Source organism: Molothrus aeneus, chromosome 17, assembly GCF_037042795.1.
Source record: "Molothrus aeneus isolate 106 chromosome 17, BPBGC_Maene_1.0, whole genome shotgun sequence".
NCBI lineage: Eukaryota > Metazoa > Chordata > Aves > Passeriformes > Icteridae > Molothrus > Molothrus aeneus.
The window spans coordinates 2673987-2701690 of NC_089662.1; the positions used below are offsets into that span (position 1 = coordinate 2673987).

General features: G+C 53.3%; 1 protein-coding gene across 1 annotated transcript; it reads right to left on the bottom strand.

Moving 5' to 3' along the window:
* Positions 1-5193: 5193 nt before the first annotated feature.
* Positions 5194-27345, bottom strand: ZNF341 (zinc finger protein 341). Its single transcript, XM_066561470.1, has 15 exons — positions 27255-27345; positions 23204-23314; positions 21974-22161; positions 20754-20906; positions 19622-19855; positions 18193-18388; positions 17537-17621; positions 16380-16570; positions 14912-15099; positions 13732-13940; positions 11014-11110; positions 9142-9274; positions 8257-8368; positions 7419-7489; positions 5194-6269 (listed from the first exon to the last, which is right to left on the bottom strand). Exons 1-15 carry the CDS (start codon positions 27283-27285, stop codon positions 5770-5772), a joined length of 2499 nt encoding a protein of 832 aa, XP_066417567.1. The 5' UTR covers positions 27286-27345; the 3' UTR covers positions 5194-5769.
* Between the last annotated feature and the right edge of the window lie 359 nt (positions 27346-27704).

The following is a 27704-nucleotide window of genomic DNA, read 5'->3' on the forward strand; positions in this document are numbered from 1 at the left end:
TGCCTCCGGAGCAGAACCCGGCAGTGGCGCTGGGGCGTGTTCCGTTACGTGAGTAGTGACGTCACGGGAGGCGTGACGTCACGCTCGGGGCCGGGCCGGAGCGGGGGCGGCTGCGGCCCCGGCCCGGCCCGGCCCAAAGAGCGGCTCCGGCGGGCAGGGGACACAAGAGGGCACGGCCCAGGGAGCCGCGGGTGAGGCGCCACAGAGTCACCGGAGTTGGAAAAGCCGGGCAAGGTCACTGAGGGGTTAACCTGGGCCTGATCCACACCGTGTCCCCAGCCCGGTGCCACTCCAGGCCTTCCTTGGACACCTCCAGGGGCGGGACTCCGAACCTCCCTAGGCAGCCCCTGGCAATGCCTGATGTTAAAAATGAGCTATCAACTATTTTACAACAGTTTCTAACCTATTTTTAACACCTGACAACTTTTTCCATCAATAAATTCTTCATAATATCCAGCCTGACCCTTCCCTGGTCCAGCCTGAGGCCGTTCCCTCTCCTCCTGTCCCTGTTCCCTGGGAACACAGCCCGACTGTCCCCTGGCTGTCCCCTCCTGGCAGGAGTTGTGCAGAGCCACAAGGTGCCCCCTGATCCTCCTTTGCTCAGGCTGAGCCCCTTTCCCAGCTGCTCCTGGTGCTCCATTCCCTTCCCTGGACATGCCTGAAGTGCCCAAGAAGTGCCCAGGGGAGCCTGGCCAGGAGCAGAGCCCCATGTCAGTGCCAATCCTCCTCCAGCACCCATCCCCACGGCCAGGGTGACTCCCCTCTAGGTACCCCTCAAGCCTGCTCCAGTGCTGAGATATTTATTCTTTCAAACCTCATTTTCTGGTGTGCCAACTATACAGAGGCAAGTGTTTAAATGCACAATTACCAGCAGGGATGTTTAGTGGGTGGTGACTCACTGTAAGCTCACTTCCTGGACACTTGAGGCACATGCTCTGAGCTGTGGGGGCAGCATGGACATCAGTCCATGATGTAATCCATAATTTCACAGGACATTGGACATCATTCCGTGATGGAATTCATAATTTCATAGTACCTACAGACAAAATCCCATAAGGAAATCCAGTCTTGAGTCCCTCAGCCTGCTGACAACTGGATACTTTCCACTTTTCTTTCTTTGTGCTTGGCCTCAATCATCTGTAAAATGATGATCCCCCCCCATCTCCAGTCACAGCAGGGTTGTGACAACAGATCACTGATAACAGACTTAGGCAATAATAATGTTTGTCACTGGAAATCACCCAAGAAAATTAATCACTGCTTGGGAGCAGGGCTGGAGTATCACACACCACATGAAAAACAGGAAAAATGACCCAAACAAATGCTGGTTGGGTAAGAGAGCTTTTTTGTGCCCTGAATAAGAGGGAAAAGCAGTGCTCTGGGAAACACAAAGAATGTCCCACGTAGCAGGTGCCAGTTGAGCAACAGAGCCCTGTAAGGGCTCCTGCCCTGTTCCACCTCCCTGACACTGCAGGTGGGTGGGAAAGGCAAATCACACAAAAAATCACTGAGGCTGATGGAAACACTGCCAGGGCAGGAAAGCTCCAGCTGACAGCACAGGAGGCTGAGGAGAACAGGGGAGGGATGGCTTTTACATGCCTTGCTTCCTCCCACACAAGTGTCACTGCTGTCACCTTTGCTCTGATCCACTTCTCCCCAGGCATGGCTCTGGTGCTGGGGTTCTCCTGGGAACTTCCAGAAAATGCCAAGATGCTTCTAGAGCTGGGTTTGTAAAGAAAACAGCAGTGCCTAGGTGTGGAAACCTAGGGCACCACTGGGAATATTTCTGTGTCTGCTCTGGGGTGCCCTGACCCCCAGGGGTGCACTGACTTTGACCCTCATCCATGGAGAAAGTTTCCCAGACTTCAAGATAGACTGGAATCCACAAAAGTGTGAAATAGATTGTAGAGAGCAGTGTAGGTGTGTCACTTGGTGAGAAATTGAGGGTTTGGGGTTTTTAGTATGTTGTGGATGGAAGCAAGATGGAGGGCACAGGGTGTCATCCTGGGCTTCTTCTTCATGCTTCTTCTTCCTTCTTCTCCATGGGTTTGGGTGGCATTTTGTAATTGGGCAGAAAAGTCTGCATTGGGGGCTCTTGGGGATCAGTTATTGGGTTAAAAGGGAAAATAATCCAGGTGTCAGCTCTTAATTGGATAGTTTAGTCTTAAAAGACCTTGGAACAAGAGATTGTTGGCCATTTTGTGCCTTCTAATGAAAAGCTGCTGAACTCACAGCAGTGAGACTGTTTTACTGATAAGAAATAATAAACACCTGAGTCCCAACATGAATTACTGCCTCAAGTGCCTTCAATCCAGACCCAGAGAAACCCACAACTGGGACCCCCACACCCAGGACACAGGGAGAAAACCAGTGCCCTGAGCACCTCTGATCCACCTAGCCAGTGGGCAGGGCTGTGCCAGGAAAACAGAAACAGAGGGAATTTGGGCAGAAATCTTCCCTGCAGCAAATGGAAGAGCCTGTAGACATCTGAGTTTGCAGGAGCTGAGGCAGCTGGACAAGAGCAGGGCAGGGAGGACAATCACTCCAAGGTTTACTCCAAGAGGACAATCATTTTGTCCAGGATAAAACTTGTTGTGGTTCAACACCACCCCATGTGCAAACACCTATCAAACACCCAGGGTGGCATCTCTGAGCCCTGGTGTGCCACAGGTGTCCCACAGTCATGTCAGGGGAAGTCCCCAGCCTTGTACTCCTCAGCAGCCACACTCAGCTGGGTGGCTCTGCTCCCATCCCCAGTGTGGCCAGCTGGGTTCCAGCATCCCACTGAGCTGGGGGAAAGCAGCATTTGGGAAGGGCAGGCCAGGTCTCCAGACAGATCCTTCCCCTGAAGCCAGTGCACCCTGTGGCAGTGCAAAAGCAGAGGCACTTTCCAACACTTCCATTGCCCTGCCAATGGAATTTTCAGTTTCTGGGTTTGCTGCTCCCATGCTGGCTTTGGGACTCCTGCTTAGGAAATCACAGAAGCCAAGAGGACAACAAATGTCCCAGTGACACCAGCCCAGACAGGGCTTCTGAGCTGGAGGAGCTGCACCCACACATCAGCACCCCAAAATAGACCTGAGTGCACAGGACACATAATGACACCGACAGCGTGGGACAGAGGGCAGGGAAATAGGACAAGTAAATTTAGACAACTGTTTCCTGATCCTGTTCCCCTCCTGGGAGAGCAGGGTAAAACAAACACTGTGGGTAAATAAACTGCCCTTCAAAGCAGACAGGAGCTTTCACAGAAGCACAGGCACACCTAAGGAGGAAGGACCACCTGGATGTCCCCAGCCCAGTCAGCTCATGCCAAGCATATCCACCCAGGGCAGGACAACTTGTGCAAATTGGTAATGAGGTCTCAGGACCTCTCTGCAGCCTCCTTCCTTATACTGAGTCAGATGATGGAATCAAGGAGTGGTTTGGGTTGGAAGGGACCCCAAAAATCATCTCATTTCATCCCCTGCCATGGCAGGGACACCTTCCACTGTCCCAGGCTGCTCCCAGCCCTGTCCAGCCTGGCCTTGGGCACTGCCAGGGATCCAGGGGCAGCCCCAGCTGCTCTGGGCATCTGTGCCAGGGCCTCAGCACCTTGACAGGGAAGAATTTCTTCCTAATACCACATTTTAATCTTCCATCAGCTTGAGGCCATTCCCCCTTGTCCTGTCACTCCAGGCCCTTGTGAAAAGTCCCTCTCCAGCCTTCTTGTAATCCCCTTTAAGTACTGGAAGTTGCCATGTTTCAACACATCCCTGTCACCTCTCTTCCCATCCCTGTGCACCCCTGCAGCCTGGCTCCACCTTCTCCACCCCCTTCTATGAGGCAGGGGCAAGACTTCTCCTTAGGCTCATGTAAATCCTCAATAACCCTTTCTCCCAGCCTCCCCTGGAAGCCCTGAGCTCCAATTCCTCCCACCCACCAACAAGAGGAGCACAAACAGCATCAAAAAAGTGAAATGAGCAGAAAGTAACTCAGGAAGTGAGGGAGCAAAGTGATCTGATGGCAGACCCATGCAGACTGCCAGTGTGTGACAGTGTCCCAGGAGTGACAGTGTAAGCCATCATTACACAGAGCAGACAGGGAGCACAGTGTACACTCCTCTGCAAGCTGCTGGTTTCAAGATTTTAAAAATTAAATGAGACAAGAACACCTTGAGGTCAAAAATGGGTTGGATCAGACCAGTCAGACCAGTAATGCTGGGCTGACTGCTGCAGTGGCCAGAACAGCCACAGAGTCCCAGACACAGCCAGGATTTCCATAGCCAGGACTGCCTGAACCCTGCCAGGATTTCCAGACCCAGGACTGATTGAACCCTGCCAGGATCTCCATAGCCAGGACTGACTGAACCCTGCCAGGATTTCCATAGCCAGGACTGCCTGAACCCTGCCAGGATTTCCATAGCTAGAACTGACTGAACCCTGCCAGGATTTCCAGACCCAGGACTCACTGAATTCTGGATAACCAGGCTGGGAATGCAGCACTTTGCAGCCACAGACACCTCAGCAGCTCATCACACAAACTCACCTGGCAAAGCTCAGCTTGGCTTGCCCTCCCCTTGGAGCAGGGAGAAAGTGTGGGAGAGCAGAGCATGGGGACACAAATCCCAGCAGGCAGCAGGGATGAGCAGGTCTGGGTGCAGATCCTTCCCCTAAAGCTAGTGCATCCTGTGGCAGTGCGAAAGCAGAGGCTGAGGGCAGCACTGGAGCAGGCAGCAGCACCCCTGCCCCTGTGGCTCCAGACTCACCCCTGCACAATGGGAATTTTCAGTTTCTGGCTTTGGGACTCCTGCTTAGGAAATCAGAGAAGCCAAGAGGACAACAAATGTCCCAGTGACACCAGACTTCCTTGCTGCTGAACCACACCAGCTCCCACTGAAACTGCTGACAAGCACTGAGCTGAGGGAACGTAGAGGCTGGGAAGCAGCTGCCAGAGCTTCTCTGCAGCACCTGGCCCAGAGCTGACACTGGAACATTGGCTCCTGGAGGCATCACAGGTCCAGGTCACCTCACCCAGCCCTTAGTGAACAGAGGGGTCACATTGAACTGTTCCCAGGGATTGACTCATTGATGTTAAAGGCACTCAGAAATCCCTGGATCTGGGGAAAAAACCATGAGCAAACACTGTGGAGAGAACAGTACCCAGGTTCCCACCCACACACACACACAGGTTCCCACACACTGACTCCACAGGTGAGGTCCAGGGTGTTTATAACTTGTAGTACAGACACGGTGATCTTTCTACTGAGACAGACAGAGAGAAGATACCAGACAGAAGTCTATTGGGATATTTCTGAACAGTGTTCCCAAAGGATCTCAGGATGAACTTGCTTCCACTAGGAAGGATGTTTGCTCTCAGAAGGGCCACCCAAATACTGGGCAATACAGTTTTTAGGCCAGAAAAACCACAGATGGGACAGGCTGTGATTTGCAAAGCCACCTGATTTCAGCAGCTCTGTTTGTTGCAAGTCTGCATGGTCCTTCTTCTTCCCTGATTCAGGGATCTTTGTCTTTCTTGCCCTAAGCTGACCCGTGGTACAGAGGGACAAGAAATAAGGGAGCCACCCTCTCCAGTGCCTTGTAGGCATCAGTGGCCTCCAAGCAGTCCTCTGCCCAAGGATGGGAAGAACCAGTGGAGATGGAAGCCATTCCCTCCCATATCCATCTACCTCCCCAGAAGAGCTTTGGTCTTTTCCACAGGGATAAACTTGAGCACCAAGTGGGACAGTGCCAGCAGCAGCCCCCAGCCACACAGTGGCTCTGGGCATTGTCACTCAGAGGTCTGGATGTACACAGGCACAGCCAGCATGGTGCAGGGCCCATCCGAGGCTGTCTGCAGCTCTGCCAGGGCCAGGTTGGAGCCCATGCTGTTGGGCTGCCCTGGAACTAGCTCAGGGTCCGCAGCTCCTGACCCACCAACCACGATGGACAGGACAGCGTCTGACTCCTGGAAGGGCTCCTTGGCGGGGCCCCCCTCGGGGGAGCTGTCCCCGGCAGCGCCGTCCTTGAGCTCGGGCAGCCCCAGCGGCAGCCCCGCCTTGCGGCCCCGCGCCGCCCGCTTCTTCTGGGCCTTCCTGAGCTGCAGCTCCTTGTCCTTGGGCGAGCCCAGGCGGCACTTGTGCTCCCTCATGTACTTGTGGCGGGTGAAGCCCTTGCTGCACGTGGGACAGCGGTATTTGTAGTTGCCGGTGTGCGAGCGCTGGTGCTCCACCATGTGGGCGCGGCGGCTGAAGGACTTGTTACAGTACTGGCACTTGTGGATCTTCATCCCTGCACACAGAGGGAGTCGAGTTACAGCCAGCCATGCCCCAGGGAGAGCAGGACAGCTCTGGGTGCCACACAGGCTGTGCCACACACAGTAAATAAAGCTCGGTGGCTACAGCTTCAATGTCTGTGTTTAACCATAACCACTCGTGACTTTGTAAAGTCAAAACATGTCCTGGGCTGGGAGGGACCCCCAGGATCACCCATGGCAGCCCCAGCCCTGCCCAGACACCCCAACAGCCCCAGCCTGGGCATCCCTGGCAGCTCCTGGAGCTCTGGCAGCCTCGGGGCCGTGCCCATTCCCTGGGGAGCCTGGGCAGTGCCAGCACCCTCTGGGGAAGAGCCTTTCCCTGGTATCCAACCTAAACCCCTCTGCCATAGCTCCAGCCATTCCCTGGGTCCTGTCGCTGTCACAGAGGGCAGTGCCTGTCCCTTCATTGTCCCTCAGGAGGAAGCTGCAGTCTGCAAATAAATATTCTTGCCTCAAGTAAGAGCATTAAAATATCACCAGAAAAACATGTCAAGTTAATTGTGATGAAAATGCAAAACAATCTTGAAGTACTGTTTTTTCCAAGTGTATTTAGTAAATAAATATTCACTTTTTTCCCCCTCCAAAATATGGGAATGTACAGTCTGAAAGAACCCATGACTGCACTATCAGCCCATCCCATCTGATCCCACTCTGCAGGGCTTTGGGCACAAGGAAAGATGCCCAGTTTTACCCCAAGAGATCAAAGTCTGATTGTTCCCTTGGGGCCTAGGAATAATTATTTGTCTTTATAAGAATTGGGAGCATCATTTTTAGAACACAAGAAGGGAATCAAATCCCGTGAGATTTTCTTTTGCATGTGAGAAGGGACTGGGGAGGAGTGGACAGAGCACTCTGAATGTTCACTTGATAGCAAGCAGACCAAATAATGCAGCTCAGCTCCTGACTCTCATCTGCAGGTCCTGCCTACAGATTAGATTGTCTTAGAAACCAGCCCAAAGTTTAGACATAATCCTGAATAGACACTCACTTAAACAGGCCTGCAGCAAAACAAAGAGAAAAAATCTAAAGCTAGTAAATGATTCCTATTTCTCAGACTTAGTCCTTCTGTCACATGCTCCTACAGCACCACAGGGAATCCCAGTGACTGCATTCCCATCACTCACCTGAATGGGACAGAATGTGAGCCTTCAGCTTGTCAGGCCTGTTGAATTCTTTATTGCAGCCCGTGTGGCTTCTGCAACAACAACAAATGCTGGTGAGGTGTGGGAACCAGCTGAGGAGCAATGTACAGACAGACCCCAGATCATAAGGACATCCATGACCCCTCTCCTCAGCAGCACCTAGATATTCCTCTTGGTGCAGCCTCAGCAGGAGTTCCACTATCTCAGCCTTTCTGGGGAGGAGCAAGGACTAAACAGGCTGCCACAGGGACATGTGGCTTTTCCTAAACTACACATGGTCTGTGTCTCACTATGAATGCTCTAAAATGCAGCAGGTTCAAGATCCCAGGTGGAGATAGAAGCATTTTGGAAGGAGGCATGAGGTTGGTTGGAGCAGGGAGAAGCCAGTCAGCCTTGGCTCTCTCAGAAAGTCCATGGATTTGGGACTGCACCTGCCAAAACTCGGCTCCTCTGGCTTGGACATTAGGTCCTAGGTTGTCACATGCTCTTGGATGTGACAAAATCATGTCACATGATTTTGTGACAGTGAGTGAGAGCTCATCATCCACGGAATCTCTGTGGTCAAGTAATGCTCCTTCTCTCTCTAGTGCCCCCCCCCCCAAGCCTCCCATGAAGGTAGCAGTTATTTTACAGAGCTGATAAAGCAATAAAATGTGGCCCTACAGGAAGTCAGTGACAAAGAATTGAGACTCTTGGGTTCCCAGTTAACAGCACACAACATTCCAACCTCCCCAGGCAGCCTGGGAGGTGCCACAGTGTCCCCTAGGACACCTGCAGGACACATTCCCCCCTCCCAACCCCAGTCAGACACGCTACATACGAGAAGGGACATTTGTATTTCTTGAAGGGCTCGTGGATGAGCATGTGGCGCTTGAGCTTGTCCTTGCGATTGAACGCTGCCTCACACACCGAGCACTTGAAGGGCTTCTCACCTGGGGAGGAACAGAGCACGCCTCAGGGACACTGCAGCCACACAGGCTGCTCTGGCCAGGGACAGGCCAGCTGTGCCACACTAGAAACTTCCCTGCCGTATGGATAAATCACACAGAATTTGGTTGGAAAAGACCTTTGGGATAGAGTCCAACTTATAATCTATAACACCACCTTGTCAACTAGACCATGGCACTGAGTGCCACATCCAGGCTTTTCTCAAACACCTCCAGGGATGGTGACTCCACCACTTCCCTGAGTAGCCCATTCCAGTGCTCCATCACCCTTTCTGTGAAATTCTTCCTATGTCCAGCCTAAACTTCCAGCCTAAACTTCCCCTGGTCAAGCTGGCACAGCTTTATGCTGTGTCCTCCTGTCCCGTTGCTGGTTGCCTGGGAGAAGAGACCAACCCCTACCTGGCTATACCCTCCTGTCAGGGAGGTGTAGACAGTGATAAGGTCTCCCCTGAGCCTCCTTTTCTCCAGGCCAAACAACCCAAACTCCCTTGGCTGCTTCTCAATAAAATAACAAATGGATGGGCACAATCTGTGCTGCACACTGCTCCTGCTCTCCAGGGCCAGACTCCTTAGCTCTGCCAGCACAGCAAGTGGGAAAGCCCCCTGTGTCCCCCATTTCTAACGAGTGCAGTGCTGAACCAAACCCACTGATCTGAAACCACATTACAACAAACAACTCTGTCACTCCTGCTGCCAGGGCACAGGGCAGCCAGGGCTGTGGCACAGAGTGAGGAGCCCTGGCAGCAGGGCAGGCGTACCCGAGTGGATGTGGGCGTGCAGCTTGAGGTAGTGCTCCCGCCGGAAGAACTTCTTACAGATCTGGCACTTGAACTTGCTGCCCCCGCCGTGTGTGGGGATGTGGCGGCGCAGGTACCGCTCACAGGGGAACACCTGGAACACACACACACACACAGAGATCAGGGGACAGCTGGAACACACACACACAGAGCTCAGGGGACAGCTGGAACACACACACACAGAGCTCAGGGAACACCTGGAACACACACACACAGAGATCAGGGAACACCTGGAACACACACACACACACAGAGATCAGGGGACAGCTGGAACACACACACACAGAGATCAGGGGACAGCTGGAACACACACACACACACACACACAGAGATCAGGGGACAGCTGGAACACACACACACAGATCAGGGGACAGCTGGAACACACACACACACACAGATCAGGGGACAGCTGGAACACACACACACAGAGATCAGGGGACACCTGGAACACACACACACACACACACACACAGAGATCAGGGGACACCTGGAACACACACACACACACACACACACACACACACACAGAGATCAGGGGACACCTGGAACACACACACACAGAGATCAGGGAACACCTGGAACATACAAACACAGAGATCAGGGAACACCTGGAACACACACACACAGAGATCAGGGGACACCTGGAACACACACACACAGAGATCAGGGAACACCTGGAACATACACACACAGAGATCAGGGAACACCTGGAACACACACACACAGAGATCAGGGGACACCTGGAACACACACACACACACACAGAGAGATCAAGGGACAGCTGGAACACACACACACAGAGATCAGGGAACACCTGGAACACACACACACAGAGATCAGGGAACACCTGGAACATACAAACACAGAGATCAGGGAACACCTGGAACACACACACACAGAGATCAGGGAACACCTGGAACACACACACACACACACACAGAGAGATCAAGGGACAGCTGGAACACACACACACAGAGATCAGGGAACACCTGGAACACACACACACAGAGATCAGGGAACACCTGGAACATACAAACACAGAGATCAGGGAACACCTGGAACACACACACACACCTGCAACACAAACACAGAGCTCAGGGAACACCTGGAACACACACACCCAGAGCTCAGGGGGAACACCTGCAACACACACCTGCAACACACAAACATACAGCTCAGAGCCAGCACCACACACAGGACACCACAGAGCTGGCACAGGGGGTGTAGCCAGGATAAAACACGTAAAAATCATGGAATGGTTTGGGTTGGAAGGGATCTTAAAGATCAACCAGTCCTGCTGCTGTAAGCAGGGACACCTTCCACTATCCCAGGCTGCTCCAAGCCCTGGCCAGCCTGGCCTTGGACACTGCCAGGGCTGGGGCAGCCACAGCTGCTCTGGGCAGCCTGAGCAAGAAGCTCAGTCATTGCTTTCCCAGGAAGGATGCACTGTGAAAACCTTCAGGACTGTATAATGAAAGTAGAGAGAGGGCTTTAAAAATAAGCCAACAAAAATTCAAAACAGAAAAAGCGCCAAAAATTTCTTAAGAAACCCAGAAGCTGAAAGCTTGCTGTCAATTATGTAACACTGTGCTGAGCACCAGCATCTCAGAGGGATGCCCAGTCTGCCACCAAGCCAGCAGCAGGATGGGCTGGGCAAGGATCCCCAGCAATTCCTACCTTCCCCACAGAGTTAACTTCACTTTCTGCTTCATCATCATCTGTTATCCAAGCTCCTACTCATGGAGCTGAGGGTTCCTGTCCCCCTCAGAGCCCTTGCCAGGTGTCCAGGCCTGGCTCAGCAAGCCATGCTGACCATCCATGGTCAGCACTCACCTTCTGGCAGTGAGGGCAGGGGAAGTTGTGCGTTGCTGTCTGCAGATGGTGCTCCAGGGCTTCTGGGGTGGAGTATTTATTGACACACTTCACACACCTGCATGTGGAGAGAAAGGACAGAGCCTGTGAGCAAGGCTACTGCAGCAAACCCCACACCACAGGCACACCTGCCCAGCCCAGCCACCTTCCAGGGTGATCTTTGACAGGACTGATACAGAAAATAACCACTCAGGTGCTCTAAAACCTCAGCAACCCACATGCCAGTTCACACTCACACTTAGCAGCCTTCAGAGAGGGAGATGCTGGAAAAGTGGGTGGAGAAGCCTTTAAATGCTAGTGCACTTGCCACAGGCTGCCATGGGAGCAGCCAGACTTGAGCACATATTCCACACTGCTTCCTTAAGGAGACAAGCCTTAGGTAAGGACTTCACTTTCCTTCAAACACCTCCTTCCATCTTCACTGCTTGAAGACATCAGCCCCCAGAGAAGGAGCTGAGAGTGGGGACACAGCATGGCAGGGTCACACATGCTGGCAGTGCTTCTGCCAGAGGGCTCTGCCAAAGCTGGCTGACAGCAGGCACTGGGACAGGCACCACCAGCAGTGAGGACAGGAGCACTCACACCCTGCTCCTGCTGTGAAACCCCTTCTCCCTAGGACAGACTAAAACCTCCTCAAGCTCAAGCAGGGCTCTGATCTCAGGGATCTCCACACAGAGATCAGGGAACACCTGGAACACACAAAGCAGTAGAACAAAGCTCTGTAGTGCAAGGATAACTAGAAACCATGGTCTAGGCAAGAATTAGCAGATATTTATTCCATGAAACTCCCAAGTGACTCCATTGTCTCCTGGGCTTCCTACTCCCCCTGAACATTTCCATGGGCATTCCAAAAGCTATGTGGAGCTCTTTGTGGAACTCCTCACACCTTCCCTCCACAGGAGTAGAAAAGCTTTCCAAGGAACAGACCCTTTTGCAGCAAAGGGATAGGAAACTTTTTTCTGGGCACGGCTTCTAAAACTGTTCCAGAGTGCCAGGCAAGCTGTATTCTATCACCATCTGTATGGCAGTTCTCTTCTGGTCAGTGGGCAGTTTCCTTATCTCTTCCACACCCACTCCTCCCTCAGGGGGACACCTGCTGATAACAGCTATGGAATGTCCCTGCATGGCTGATAAGAACTACAGCATCCCATTGGCAGATGTGAGCCCAGAGGGAGGAGCCAAGCATTCCTACCTGGATAGAATCTGGAGCTTCTGGAACACCAGCACAGCTTCTGCACTGGATTGCCCAGAGGAACAGCAGCTGCCTCTTGCCCTGGATCTTCAGAGGCAGAGACTGCACCTTTCTCCAGGATCCCTGCTCCAGCAGAACCAGCCCTGACACTGCAGGAGGGCTGAGCCACAATTCCAATGGGACTGCTGCCAACAGCCTGACCCACAGGGTGTCAGGCTGGGTTCTGACTCTGGCAGTGTTGTTTTGGTTTATTGCATTGTTTATTTTATCTTTTTATTTTCTTCCTTATTAAAGAACTGTTATTTCCTGCTCCTATATTTTTTGCCTGAGAGCCCCTTAATTTAAAATTTATAGCAATTCAGAGGGGTGGGGAGGGTTTACATTTTCCATTTCAGGGGAGGCTCCTGCCTTCCTTAGCAGACACCTGGCTTTCCAAACCAAGACAACAACCCACAATCCCTTTGCTGCAGGTGAAGAATCAAGGAAAGGCTGGGAAGGGCTTCCCTGGCTCTCTGACCCAGCCCAGGGCAGGTTGAGCTGCGTGTATTTGTCCTGGTTTAGGGTCCTGGTTCCCTGGGAACTTCACTGCCTCAGCCAGCAAAAACTAACTAAATGCAAAGGAAAGCTCTCTCTCACTGTCCACAGAAAACACTGTCCAGGAGAAGGATTGTGGAGGAGTGAGTGCAGCTTCTGAAAACAAACTGTGCACTACTTCTCTCCCCCCTCCTTGGCTCTCAGAACCAGTCTTAAAGGTGCAAAACTTATTTCTGGGCTAAACAGATGAATGGGGATACAATTCAGCGTCATAAAGTCACCCCAGGACACCATCTCACTCTTGACTGGTGATAAGAGGAGTTGCAGTGACAGGATCTTCCCATATAACCAATTCCAGCTTTTCACTCTCATTCAAAGAGACTCCCTGTAGCCATGATATTTTCTGAAAAATCCCTTTGCCAGGATTTTTCTCCTGAGAAGCTGAGAAGCCTCAGAGGAAAAGAAAACCAATAATTATCTGCTGCTGTGGAATGCAACAGGTGCATCTGTGATTGGTCTCATGTGATTGTTTCTAATTAATGGCCAATCACAGTCCAGATGTCTCAGACTCTCTGGTCAGTCACAAGATTTTATTATCATTCCATTCACTTCTTTCCTTGCTAGCCTTCTGATGAAATCCTTTCTTCTACTCTTTTAGTATGGTTTTAATATAATATATATCATAAAATAATAAATCAGCCTTCTGAAACATAGAGTCAAGATTCTCATCTCTTCCCTGGTCCTGGGACCCCTGTGAACACCAGCACAACTCCCTGCATTCAAAGTGCTTGGCCTTTGCAGTCTGATGGAGGGAACCCCCCCATGTGCCACCTGGGTGTCCAAAACCACCACAGCCACTGGACACAGGGCCCCCTGTCCCCTCTAAGGTCCCACCAAGCATGCTCTGCACCCACTCACTCCTACAAGCCTTGTGAGCAGCGATTGTACTGTACTTGTACACGGCCATGTCCTTCTTGGGGCTGTGCTGGGGCAGCAGGCTGTGTGAGTACTGGTGCACACCCAGCTCGTACAGCGAGGGGAAGTCCTTGCTGCACAGGTGGCAGCGGTAACTCAGCTCCTCCTGGTGGCTCTTGATGTGCTCAAGGAAGGACTCCAGCTTCTGGAAGGTCTGGGCACAGGTCTTCACCACACATTTGTACACCTGGGGGAAGGGAGAGCAACTGGAAAGGCTCACCATGGAAACAGGCAGGGAAAGCCCTCTGCCAACAGGCAGGGAAAGCCCTCTGCCAACAGGCAGAACTGCCTTCCTTTCTGGGAAGAAGCACACACTGTCAGGGCACACCCCTGAGAAAGCAAGGTGGGACATAAGGGTGTTGATGTGAGGGCCTGAAACCACTTGAATGGGTGGGACCACAACACCCCAAAGTGATTGTCCCAGGACCCAAGAGCTGCCACTTACACTGAAAATTTTGGACTTTACAGAATCACAAAGGTTGGAAAAGACCTCCAAGGTCAGCGAGTCCAATCTTTGACAGAACACCACCTTGTTAACTAAACTACAGCACCAAGTGCAGTCAGTTACTGAACACTTCCAGGGAGAATGACTGCACCAGTTCCCTGGACAGCCCAGTCCAATGCCTGACAACCCTCTCACTAAAGCAATTCCTCCTGATGTCCAACCTGAACCTCCCCTGGCACAGCTTGAGGCTGTTTCCTCTTGTCCTGTCCCTTGTGGGAACTGAGCCTGACTCCCCTCAAGAGTTGTGGAGAATGAGAAGATCCCCTCTGAGCCTCCTTTTCTACAGGCTGAGCCTCCCCAGCTCCCCCAGCCCCTCTCCTCTGCCTTACTCTCTAGAACCCTTCCCCAGCTCCACTGCCCTTCTGTGGGCAGGCTCCAGCACCTCCATGTCTTTCTGGAAGTGAAGGGCCCAGAACTGGACACACTTCACTTCTTTGCTTCCCCTCTAGCCACCCAAACCTGCTTGGCTGAATTTCTCACTCAGTTTTCAAAGGAGTTTCCAAAGCCACTCAGCTACAACCCTGAGAGCTGAGCTGCATGTGAAGAACTGGCAGCTCTGCAGACCAAAAGGCTCAGGTCAGACCCTGATAATGGGTGCATTATATGGAGCCAATCCCAATATTGCCACCCAGCCAGGCACCCTCAGTCCCTACCTGCTCATTCTTGTGCTGTGTCATGTGTGACTTGAGCTGGAAGTAGGTGTTGAACTTGCTGGGGCAGAACTGGCACTGGTAGGAGCTGTCAATGAGGACAACCTGCTTGGCCTCCAGCTTGGCTGCCTCGCTCTCCTCCAAGGGGCTCAGCTCCTGGGCCGGGGGCACCGCGTTCCTGGGGGGCAAACCTGGAGAGGGAGAGTCCCAGCCTGCCATGAGACAGCTCTGCAAGCTGCTCTGCAAGCCCTGTGCTGCCAGCACACACCAGGCCAGGCCCTCCTCCCTTTCAAAGACAGCCTTTTCAGATCACATGAATCTCACTAACAGGGTTGTTTAAAATTGGTTGACAGATTATTAAGGGCTCTGACCACTCCATCTTCCCCTCCCTAGCCCATTCTCTTTTTCCAGGGATATAACTGTGCTCTGTGGAGCAGTCAGAACAGGCCTCCGGTCACAGACATGTTTTATGAAAAATCGTTTCCTTAGGATTTTTTCTCCTGAGAAGCCAAGAGGCCTCAAAAACAAAATGTAAACAATGATTATCTGCTGCTGTGGAATGCAACAGGTAGATCTGTAATTAGTCTCATGTAGTTGTTTCTAATTAGTGGCCAATCACAGTCCAGCTGTCTCAGACTGTCTCAGTCAATCACAAACCTTTGTTATCATTCCTTTTCTATTCTTAGCTATCCTTCTGATGAAATCCTTTCTTCTATTCTTTTAGTATAGTTTTAATATAATATATATCATAAAATAATAAATCAAACCTTCTAAAACATAGAGTTAACATTCTTGTCTCTTCCCTCATCCTAAAACCCCTGTGAACACCACCACAGCCTCCACCAGTGAACCAGAACCAGATCTACTCCCACCACTGGCAGGAGACAGGAGGTAAGATCCAGCCAGTCCATGATGCACACAAACAGAGCTCCAGTTGTTCCTTATCCTAGACATGACATTGCCACTGCATCCCCTCCCCTACCAGGTCTGAGGCCACCAGCAGAAGGGGCATCCAGACACCAGCAAGGAGCTCTCCTCTGCCTCAAGTATTTACAGGAGGGCAGATCCAGCCTGGCACAACCTGCACAGTGCAAAGCCAGAGCACTGGGCTATCCTAAACCAGCAGCTGTGTGACCCCTGGGCCAGAGCTGCCAGGTGTGGCTTGTGCACTGCCAAAGCTGTACTGCCAGGGAGTGAGAAGGGGAAGACACCTGGCCCTGTTTGTGCACATACTGGGACAGAGTTTGGAGCCACTGTCCCCACCAGCACCTGCACCCACCACAGGGGTATGAAATGATGCAGCTTCCAGCTGGAGCTCAGGAAATGCCACTCTTAGTGTGAGATGCTAAACACTACCAAGGAATGCAGACAGCACACACAGCTCCCCTCCCTCCCTGTGTGGAGGTGCAGAGACCTGCAGCCTCCTCACACCAGTGCTGTGCCCCACGCACACCATGCCCAGGCACCACACCTGTGTTCTCCTCGTCCTCAGGCTGGCTGGGGTTCAGGGCCATGACCTGCACAGTGATGGAGTTGCGGGAGATGGTGCAGCCCAGGCCTGGAGGCCACACCTTATGGGTCTGCATGTGCTTCTTCACGTTGGACTTCTGGGCAAAGGCACGGCCACACACAATGCACTGGAAGGGCTTCTCACCTGTGTGACTGAAGGACAAGGCAGCAGGTCAGCAGTGGTGGAGGCAGGAGACAGCCCCGCCTGTGGGGGACAAGGACAGTGCTGGGCTGATCACACCTGGACACACCAAACAAGGCTTTGAGACCTGATTCACCAGAGGAGGTGCATTGGGAGAGGCCTGGGGAAATGAGGCTGGTGCACAGACAAAACACCTGTGGTCTGGGAATGACAGGGGATCAAAGGAAGAAGCAGGAGAGGAAAACAGCTCTGCAGCAACATCAGGGTCCCTGCACAGACCTTGGGGACCTCATCATTTTCTCAAGGTTACAAGCCTTTCCTTCCCTGTCACCCTTCTCTCTCCGGCACACATCTTTTCTAGTTTGAAGCCCCCAGATCTGCATGAATGTGCTCTCCTTTGTCCATAGCAAAAAGGACTTTCTACTCTGCCCTTCTGCTTCAAGAAAAAGTAAGAGTCCAGGCTAGGAAGAGGTGCAAAAACCACCACTTGTTCCTTCCCATCTGTTCTGAGTCCAGCTGACTCCACTGGGGGAAAGAACTCTGCAGATTTCAGCTTCCTCCTGCTAGGGAAAAGCTCTGTGATTAGAGCTCCCTGTATAGACACTGAGCTTGCCTTACACTTTGCTAACAGCAGCAAACAGGAAGGCTGCAGCTTGCTAGGGAGGGAGAGGAAAGGGAAGGGCAGAGGCAAGCAGTGGGAATGCTGCTACTCCAGTGATCAGGTGGCAAGAGGTTTGGCTGTCAAGGTCTCATCAGCAAGGAAAATAAGCCTCCAGTCCCAGCACATAATCAGCATGAAGATTACATCCACAATACAGCCTTCACTCCAGTCTCCTGGGGTGAGAAGAATGAAGAATCCCTCCCATTGCAGCACAGATTCTGGGACATAACAAACTGGGCTGCACAGACTCCCTCAGCAGAGCTGTGCCCTGCCCCAGCCCAGTGACTCTGCTGTGTGCAGGGCAGGGCACTGTTACCTCCTGATGTGCTGCTGCAGATCAAAGTTCTTGGTAAAGGCCTTGTCACAGTATGTGCATTTCAGCTTGGGGGACTTGGGTTTGCCTGAAAGGAAGAGCACACACAAGAATGAGATCACGTGGCACAGCCCTGTCCCCACAGCTCACAGGGCCCTCACCTCAAGACATGACTGCTCAAGACCAATAAAGAGCTTATAGGAAGATAAGATCTGCCTGGCCAGACTGGGAAGTGGTTACAGGCACAAACATTCATTAACACAGCCTGAGACAAATCTACACATCCTGAGCAGTGCAGTCTGCTGGGGAGGGCATCCCCTCAGGCAACAACCACTGCCTTACAGGGACCTACAAAGCACCAGCCTTAAAGGTGCTCTGGGCATTGGGAAAAGACACAGCACGAGTGAGAGGAAGGGCCTCAGCTCTGTCTCTGCTATGAACCCCCCAGGTCATCCACCAATTTCATGCAAGGCCTTGTGTTCCCCTTCCAGAGCTGCACAGCCAATGCCACCCCTCAGGGAGCCCATGGCTCAGCAGCCCAGCTGGGACAAGCCCAGTGACCCTCAGGGCAGGGTTGGAAGGGACTCACCTTCCTGCAGCCCACTCAGGACAAGCCCAGTGACCCTCAGGGCAGGGCTGGAAGGGACTCAGGGACTCACCTTCCTGCAGCCCACTCTCGTTCTTGCAGCGGCGAGTTTTGGCAGCAGCAGGGGAATCAAAGGCAACCACAGAGCCTCCTCCTGCACTGCTCAGGGGGGTGGGAGCACTGGTGCTCTTGGCCTTGAACCCCTGCTTCCCAGGGCTGTACACAGGGGGAGAGGGGTACACTGGGCTTTCCACACACTGGCTTGGTACCTGTGAGAGGGCAGTTCATCAGTGGAACAGGTTTGCTACAGAGAATTATACCATGCCCTAACTTCCATCTCCACCCACACCAGGCTGCACTTGGGTTGACTTTTCTTCTGCCAAAGTGGATCAAGTTTCTGGTTCCCCAGGCTACCAGTGTCTCTCTAACCAAAACTGACACCCTGCACAGTGTGGAACTCTCCTGCTGAACATCAAAAGCATCCAGAAGTTATTACAGCAGGAACAGGGCAGCAAAGAAACACTCTGAGGGAGCTGTCTTGTGCCCCATGTGTGCCTCATGCCTGGAAGAGTCTCTCATCCCTCTGGAGCAGGTTACCAGAAGGGTCACTGCTGACCCTGTGGGTTCACACCAGTCCTGAAGCAGGGATCTCCAGGTCCTGCTGTCTGTCCTGGCAGGACTGCAGAAGGGAAGGAAGGCACAAGGAAACTCCAGGTGCCAAAGCACAGCTGAGACAGCTGTTTATGTCAGCATCAAAATTAGGAAAGAACACTTAAGAGACAGAGTGATCAGTCTGGGGTGATAGTTTAAAGGCATTTCTGCTACCCATCCTGATAAATTAACACAGACCACTATTTATCCAACATCCCCATCCATTCCTGTCCACTGGCACTTCCAGATCAGATTCCAGTTACACAGGTAAGGATGCCACACCCAGCAGCTCCTGTTGTGAAGGGCAGTGCAAATGTAGAGACTGCAAACAGCTGATCCACCAGTAAATCCACACCCTGCCTGTGCCAATCTTTAGCAAAAGCCACCTTGACAAGCTCATTGAGATTTAGACTGGATTCTTCTCTCCACCTAAGCTGAAGTGTGCAGTGTGATGCTCTGTGCTTCTACAGAAGGTGAGGCCCTCACCTCTACTCCCTCTCACTCCCAACATATGCAGGTATCCCTTGGCCAGAAACAAATGTCCAGGTCTCCTAAGCCTGTCCTCTGTCTCTCTTAGCTGTTTCTCCTGTTCTCAGAATCCTCATCATCTTACTGATCTCCTTCTGTTTGCTGCCTTCTCCCAGAGAAAATAATTGTTGTCAAATAACCCAGCCCATCTTCCCACACTGTAATTCCACACTCCTCAAGGCCAGATTGGATGAGGCTTGGATCAAGTTGATCCAGTGGGAGGTGTCCATCCCAAAGGCAGGGGATGAGTTTTAAGGTCCCTTCAACCCAAGCCATTGTGTGATTCTCTGAGGACACATCCTTAGGAGCAGCCCTGGCCTTACCTCCATGGGCGGGTACGGCTGCATGCCCAGGCTCTGGATCTCCACGGTGCTGGATGCTGCCATGGGAGCAGGGCCACTGTACACCTCCACCACGCCGCTGCCGCCGCCGGGCTGCCCGGGAGCCGCCAGGCTGGGCGGGGGCGGCGGGGGCTGCGGCGGGGGCGGCGGCGGGGGCGGCGGCGGCGGAGGGGGCTGGGACAGGTAGCCAGCCCCGGCGTGCATACTCAGGCTGCTCTGCAAGCACAGAGACACGGCGCGTTGGAAATGCAGCAGCCAGGAGCTGCACACATTCCCCATCCCAATCTGCCTGCGGGAACAGCAGGGATGTCTCAGCACACCACAGCACATCCCCCTGGCAGGTTGGACCACACTGTGCTGTGTGGAGGCCTGGAATGACCTGCAGGTACACACTGCCTCCTCCAAACCCAGCCCTCAAGTGCCACTGCTTTTATTGATTTATTTTTAAAGGTTTTAATCATTCTGGTTACAAGGAATATTTTTAGAGCATGGAGAGTGTGTACAGCCCAGGCAGTCTGGGGAGAGCCCAAAGAAAGCTCCCAGGAGGAGAGGAATCCATGGAGTAAGCTGACAAGGACCCTGGAAGCCAATCATGATATGAGGGCTCAAAAAAGCTGGGGAGACCACATTACAAAGATCTGAGCATCCAGCAACAAACGGGTTTGTGAGCAACACCAAGCTGTGTGCTGCAGTCCAAACACTGGAGGGAAGGAATGGGCATCCAGAGGGATCTGGACAGGCTTGAGAGGTGTGTCTGTGTGAACCTCAGGGACTTCAACCAGACCAAATGCAAAGTGCTGCACCTGGATCAGGGCGATCCCAAGCACAGATGGGCAGTGAATGGATTGAGGGCAGCCCTGAGGGGAAAGACTTGGGAGTGTTGGTGCATGAGAAGCCAAAAATGACCCAGCTGTGGGCACTGGCAGCCCTGAAAGCCAACCATGTCCTGGGAGGCATCCTCAGCAGTGTGGGCAGTGTCCCTGGAAGTGGTCAAGGCCAGGCTGGACAGGGCTTGGAGCAACCTGGGACAGTGGAAGGTGCCACTCCCATGGCCAAGGGGCTGGAACTGGGAGAGCTTTACCAGTGACTCCCTGGATGCACACGTGGCCCTTACCTGCACTGGGGGCTGCACTGCTGGCATGGGCTGGTCCAAGGAGGTGAAAGCAGACATGGCTGACATCAGCACCTCATCACTGACCAAGATGTTCCCCTGCACCAGGGTCTGAATCAAAGGTGATGGGGGAACTGTGATGTACGTAGAGATTTGCTGAAAGAAAAGAAAGATACACTGTTAACCAGCAACAGGACAAAACAATACCCAAAAAACAATGACACTGCTTTTTCCTGAGCCTCAGGGTCTCTGCTTTCACTGCCTCTGGTCAGCAGTGAGCCACAGTAATTATCTGCAGCTTCCTGCTGAGTCCGTGGGAGTTTTTAGATCCACAAATGTTCTTCAGAAAGGAGGAAAAAAATATCACAGTGGCTCAGAAAGTGGCCACTGGCTGCAAGTCAAATCAGGGGTTATTAAACAAGATCTGCAGGACAAACTGGTCATGGACAAGTTCAGGCCTCTCCTGAGTGCTTGCCCCAGCAAGGGAAGGTGGAAAACTCAGGGAGGCTGCTCTGGCTCAGGCAGTGAATGTCAGGCTCATCTCTCCAGACTGGACTCAGGTTATAGGAGGGGAGGGAGGCTGTTGAATTTCTTGGCAGTAAATAACCTGTGTTTACAGCCCTGTGAAGAAGCACCATCCACTGGGACTACATTAATTTGCAAAAAAGCAGCTGGTTTGAAAGCACTTTGGAAGCCACAACTGCAGGCACATTACATGTCATGCACCAGGGACTCCCACTGGAGGATTCTCTAGGGAATGAGAATTACTCCAGAGGGGATATTCCCCCAGCACTCATCACACTACATTATGTGGCTTATTGCAAGAGTGAGAGAGAAGGGATGCAGGAACAAAGCTGCTCCACTTCTGCCCATGAGCCAGAGCACAGCCCAGGGGACAGCAAGAGCACTGTGAGAGTGCACCCAGGCTTGTGGCCAGGCTCTGACACTGGGGCTGCTCAGTAAAGCCAAGGTCTGGCTGCAGCACAGACACAACATGAAACCCCTTGTGTCCTGTCCTGAAAAAAGGCTGTCAGACTCTTCTGCTGTGTCACCTCATTGCAGAGGGCCCCACTTTAACCACGAGGTGAAAAGCCAACAAAGGGACAACAGCTGAGCCTCCTAGAAAAGAGCTCAGTCATGAGACACCAGTGGATCTAAACCCATCACCCCCATGCCCCCCAGCCCCAAATCCCAGCAGCAGAAGCTGTGCCTGAGCACGGTACCTGGCGGGCAGCACTGGGAGCCTGCTGCACCGAGGTGATGGACGGGGTGTACACACTGTTGGTGGCCAGAGACACTGAGGAGAGCGATGGGGCACTGCCCTGGCACTGCTCTCTCTTGTGGGTCATGAAGGCAGGCAGGGAGTTGAACTGCTTCTTACACTTCCCACACAGGAACACGTCTTCATCATCTGCAGTGAGGAAGAGCAGAGCTTCAGGCCTTCTCCTGCATTCCCCAGTGCTCCACCCAGCACTCACCTTTGGATCTCAGCACCTTGAGAACATCCTTGTCAGGAGAGAGCAGCTGCAAGGGCCAAGCTGTCCCTCCTCCCCTCCCTAAAGCCAGGTGATGTGACTGAGCCCATCTTAGCCCTGCTCCCACACACAAACCCCACTGTCTACCTGGGACACACTAATCCCACTGTCTGTCTTCTCATCCCAAATACAGGAACAACCAACCTTGCTCCCATAGCACCCTCTGCTTTTAGTCAAAGCAGTTCCTTCCAAAACATCAGCATTATGCTGGCTGAGGCAGATTTTATTACCCAGACTGCACAAAGCACAAGAAGTACCTTGGATAAGGGCACAGAGTCACTGTCAGCTTGTGTCCTAACACCCCTCCACAACACTGCTGGGTTTTGGCACCTATGCCTGACATTAGAAGCAGAAAGAAGACAACCCAGTTACATGTCCCAGCTGAAATCTGCTGCGTTAGCAAACCACACACCATTTGCACTCCATCCAGGCAGACTCACAAGGCTGTTCCCTGCCTAAGTCACAGCCTGAAGTTGATCTTTTTTGGGGACACAGACTGTAACTCCTTGGGGGATAACTCCCCATCCACCCAACACATTCTAGGCCAGCACTGTGAGGGTCCACATGCACATAAATGACCAGTTTCCATAGCCATTACCACAGAGATGCTCCAGGACTGGAGCACTTGAGCATCTCTAGAGGAGGAGTGGATATTAAATAAAAAACATGAACAGTAACAGGCACTAGATGTGGGGACAGTGGCTTCTCCCTCCCTTTGTGTCTTTATTGGAAGCTCATGGTCAAGTCTGTTGCCATGACTCTCTCCAAAAACATCACTGCTCGATTGGGCACTTGTCCCTTCCTCCTGCTCCGTCTGGTCCTGCTGAGGGCTCCCAACACTCACAGCAGTACCCTACACACCCAGCTGCTGTGCAGCCCTCCTGCCCTGGCCTCTGTCCCAGTGCCAGCAGGACTCACCCATGGGCTGGATGGCGGCAGAGGAGTTGACATTGGCAGCAGACGGGTCCGTGACACCTCCTTGCCCGTCCAGTAAGGACTGCACAGCCAGCACTGTCTGGTTATCCATCCCTGAAAGGAGACACAAGCATGGGTGGTGAACTGAACACAGCCACACTGGGCTGTTTGGGCACTGGGACACCCTGCAGCTGCTGCTCCCTCCTCCCTGAGCCACTGTCACCCTGTCACCCTCTACCCCACAGCACCAACTCCCACACAACAGCCACACCTCCACCTGTCTGCAGGAGTCCTTTGGTGCAAAAAGAGAAGGGAAGAAGGGCAGGGAAAGCCAACAGGGGGTTTGGTTTCAGGCACTTGCTGCAGAAAGGAAGGATGTTTATAACCCTGGGTATGAGAAGAGCTGAGAAGGTCACAGGGCAGAAGCCTGTGTGGAACTGCCTGGGGATGCAGCACAGACACCAAGCTCAGGGCACACAAAATCCTTGTGCTCTCCTCCTGCTCTCCCAGCAGCAGTGTCACAAATGCCTCCCTGCTCCCAAGGGCAGCACTCCCAGATCTGATCAGACACAGGGCACACACACCCAGCCTGATTTGTTGTTAGAGTCAGCTTACTTGCTTTGGCACAAACATTTTTCACTACAGCTAAAATGTTTTCAAATATTCCAGATAAATACAGAAGATTGGGACTGCTCATCTAGGGAGACAACCTGGCCAGCAGCATGGGATTGTGGATTAAGCATGACACACTCTATTTAGAAATTGGATGTAAAGACACAAAGGACAACCTGATTTTGGGAGAAAAAGAGCAAAAAGGGGTGATTTTTACCACTCCTTCCTATCACTCTTTTATGACACAGAACTCACAAAGGAAGCAAATGGAACAGCAAGGTTGTATGTTAGATCTTGTGGATTAAGGGAGAGAACGAAGCTAGGGGGTTCTTAGGTGATTTTTCACTTCCAGATCTTTGCAAAACAAAAGTGCAAAGCTCTGAACTCAGAATTATGTGCCACAGGAAAGGAAAATCAATGGGTTTGATCACTCCTAAGCAGTGAGGTGAGGACTGTGCTGAGATGAGGGGAGGTTGCTCAGCAGACAGCAGCAGGAAAGACAGTGAAACACCACAGCAGACCACAGCATAAGGGATCAGCACAGCAGGAGCATCCACCACCCCAAGTTCCTCTCCCAAAATTTCTCCTGAACAACTGGAATGTTACCTTCGTGGTGGGGAGTACCCATATAAACTACAGCCTTTTAAAGATACCCTAAACACTCATTTCTCCTGTATGTCACATTAAGATTCTGTGAACACCTTTTTCATCCTTTCACTGAGGAGATGCTGCAAGCCCTGCCTGTGTCCCTGAGAGAGAGCAGAGCACCATCCTCCAAGGGCACAAGCAGCTGCTGGGAGGCAGCAGGTCCCAGTACATCACACACTCCCATCAAATTCCCACCATGCCTATGGGAAGCCTTTCACACAGATCAGAGGCACAGCAAAGCTGCAGGTCCAGTTGAGCAAGCCCTGGCTTGCAGGGAGAGCTGGAGGCAGCCCTGCAGCTCAGCCCCGCTGGCAGAACAGTGCTGGGAGGATTCCTCTCTCCAGCCAAAGCCCTGCTCTAAAATTCACCTCCCCTGCACCAAGAACCTCTGGGCAACTGCAAAGGGAGCACTGCAGCCTTAAAGCACACAGTGGCATGGAGCAGCATTTCTGCAGCAAAAATAAGCTAGGGGGGAAAATAAGGATCAAAAATTCAGGTGAAGTATAGTATGGGGATAATTGCTACTGCACAAACAGTGCCACTCTTGGTATGCCTGGCACTGGGTTTCCTTCTGGCACAGTCAGATCCTCCAAGGAAAAAAGCCAAACAATTGCCTTGATGGCACAAAGAGGAAGAAGCTTCAGGAGAAGCCAAGATCTGAACACAATGATGCAGCAACACTGTCAGTGTTGCACTCAGCCTCTTGATGGAGAGAAATGGCCCAGGACAAAAGAAATATTTCTTTGGCAATTCAGAGCCCCTGCACTTCACCCAGTAACTGCACAGCACCTCACTTCCCAGGGGGAAACCCCTGAGGACATGGCTAGCAAGGCATGGAGCCAAGCTGGCAGTTACTTGGTTACCTGGATGCCAGTCACAGCCATGCACAGACTCCAGGAGAAAGCTCTGCATCGATCCTGCCCTGCCTACAGGCAGCACCAGCCTGCAAGATGCTCTTCAGCCATGGAACTGAAAAATCCCAGCTCCTCTCTCCTGGCAGCAGCAGGAGCTGAGGTGCCCAGAGCCTGACAAAACCAAAGTGATTTGGGGAAGCCAAGATAAAAGCACAGGACTACTGACTGATCTGCCCTTTTTGTCTTCCCTTTCAAATTTCTCTCAGCTGGAGACGAAGCAGGAGTGTCCATGTCACCCAGGTGCTAATTTATCCCTGTGATAAAGCCTTTTTTTCTGACAGGAGCACCAGGTGCTTTAGTGACAGGTAAAAATGCACCTGTGCCCTACAGCACTCTGAGACCAGGCTGCTCTAAGAATGCCAAGTCACCATCGACTTGTAATCCAATCAACAAGACAAAACAAACAAGCTCAGGCACTAAAAGCTGCCAATTGCTGTGGGCTTAAAAAACCCCCACTCTTTCTCAATTTGCTAAAAAGCTTTGCTGTCCTGAATGCTGCAGGGAAACTAACACAATGAGGAGCCGATTGCAGAGAGGAAATAGGGACCTGATTCTACACGAGGGTGCTGGCAAATGCACCAAGTAACCTAACAAAATAAGAAAAAAAATATTTATTGTCTGCTCCTCTCTCTGCTGGTGTGGTCACAGGTGATACTCAAAGGCACAGGTAACAATCCCCATGTCACACCTTCCAGGCAGTGGTGGCATGTAAAGGAAAATACTCCTGTAATCCAATTTAGGAAATCAATACCTATGAAATAGTTTCTCTCCAAAGAAAGTAGCCCCTAGCCCAATGTCAGACTGCCACAGCTTGGCACCTCATCCTCGGATGGCACCTGGCTGTAACAGTGTCCCAGCACTAAAGTGAGATGGATCTGAGCACAACCTGTTCACCCACACAACAGGCACTGCCCGGGCTGTGCCAAGAGCACACCCCTCAAAACACACATGCAGGGCAAGCACCCACCCAGGCACTATCCCAGGGGCTGGCACGGAGCATGGCACAGCAGAGGGACTGGCAGAGTGAGCCCTGGGGCATGGGGAGGATGGGGGACCCCAGCATGCGGGGACACGGGAGGTGCAGGGGCGGTGACAGTGCCCTGGGCACTGCTGGTGCTGCTTCCTGGGCACAGAGACAGGGGTGATGGGAATGCCCTGCCTGGTGGGCACAGGAGCAGGGAGGGGGTGAGAGGGCCTGGACCAGCAGGGGCAGGATGGGGATGGAATATCCAGGAGCAGCACGCACAGGATGGGGCTGGAATATCCAGGAGCAGCACGGGCAGGATGGGGATGGAGTGTCCAGGAGCAGCAGGGGCAGGCTGGGGATGGAGTGTCCAGGAGCAGCACGCACGGGATGGGGCTGGAATATCCAGGAGCAGCAGAGGCAGGATGGGGATGGAGTGGCCAGGAGCAGCAGGCACAGGGGCAGGGTGGGGATGAGGCGCCCCAGAGCAGCAGGCACAGGACAAGGAAGGCATAGAATGCCTTGTGCCGTCGGGCACTGGCACAGGGTAGGGATGCGGTGCACCGCGGCGCACAGGCAGGAGGTGGCACAGGGCCGGGGGACCGGAGGTGACAGCGGCGCCGCACGGAGCCGCGGACGGCGTGGCGAGCCCCGGGCTGCGGCGGGGGCTGCCGGCGGGGGCTGCAGCAGTGCCTGCGGTGCGGGCAGCGGAGCAGCAGCGCGGGAGACAGCGCGGGGCTCCCGGGAGCGCCACACGCCGCGCCGGGCCGGGCCTCACGGGGCAGCCCTGCGGCGGCCCCGCGACCCGCGCGGCCGCGGCGCTGGACAGGGGGAGGTCGGAGGAGCGGGGGTCGCGCATCCCGGCTGTGGCCGCGGCCCGGGAGGTCCCGGCGCGGCCCCGGTCTGGCCCCGTTACCTTCCAGCGCCTCGAAGATCGCCTGCGCCATCTTGGAGCGGCGGCGGCAGCGGCGCCGCCAGGGGGCGCCCGCCGCCCGCTACGGGCCCACAGCGCGGGAGAGGTGGGGGAGGCCCCGGGGGGCGGGGGGTCGTGTTCAACTCGGGGCGCGGCGGACCGGCACTGCGACAGCCCGCGCAGACCGGGCAGGGACCGCCCGGTGGCCGCCCCTGCCCTGTTGGGGCTCCCGGCGTGGCCGCGGCGGCCACGACCCCCGGCCCATGACCGGGCTGTGCCGGGCCGGGCTCACAGCGGCGCCCGCCGCCCTCACGGAGCGGGTGGGCGGGACGCCTCGCTTGGTGCCCATTGGCTGCAGGACAGACTATCCGCACCAATGAGAGAGTGAGGTGGTGCCGCTTATTGGCCGAGAGCCATGATTGACAGCAGTGCCGGCCTATGGAAGCGGCGGGC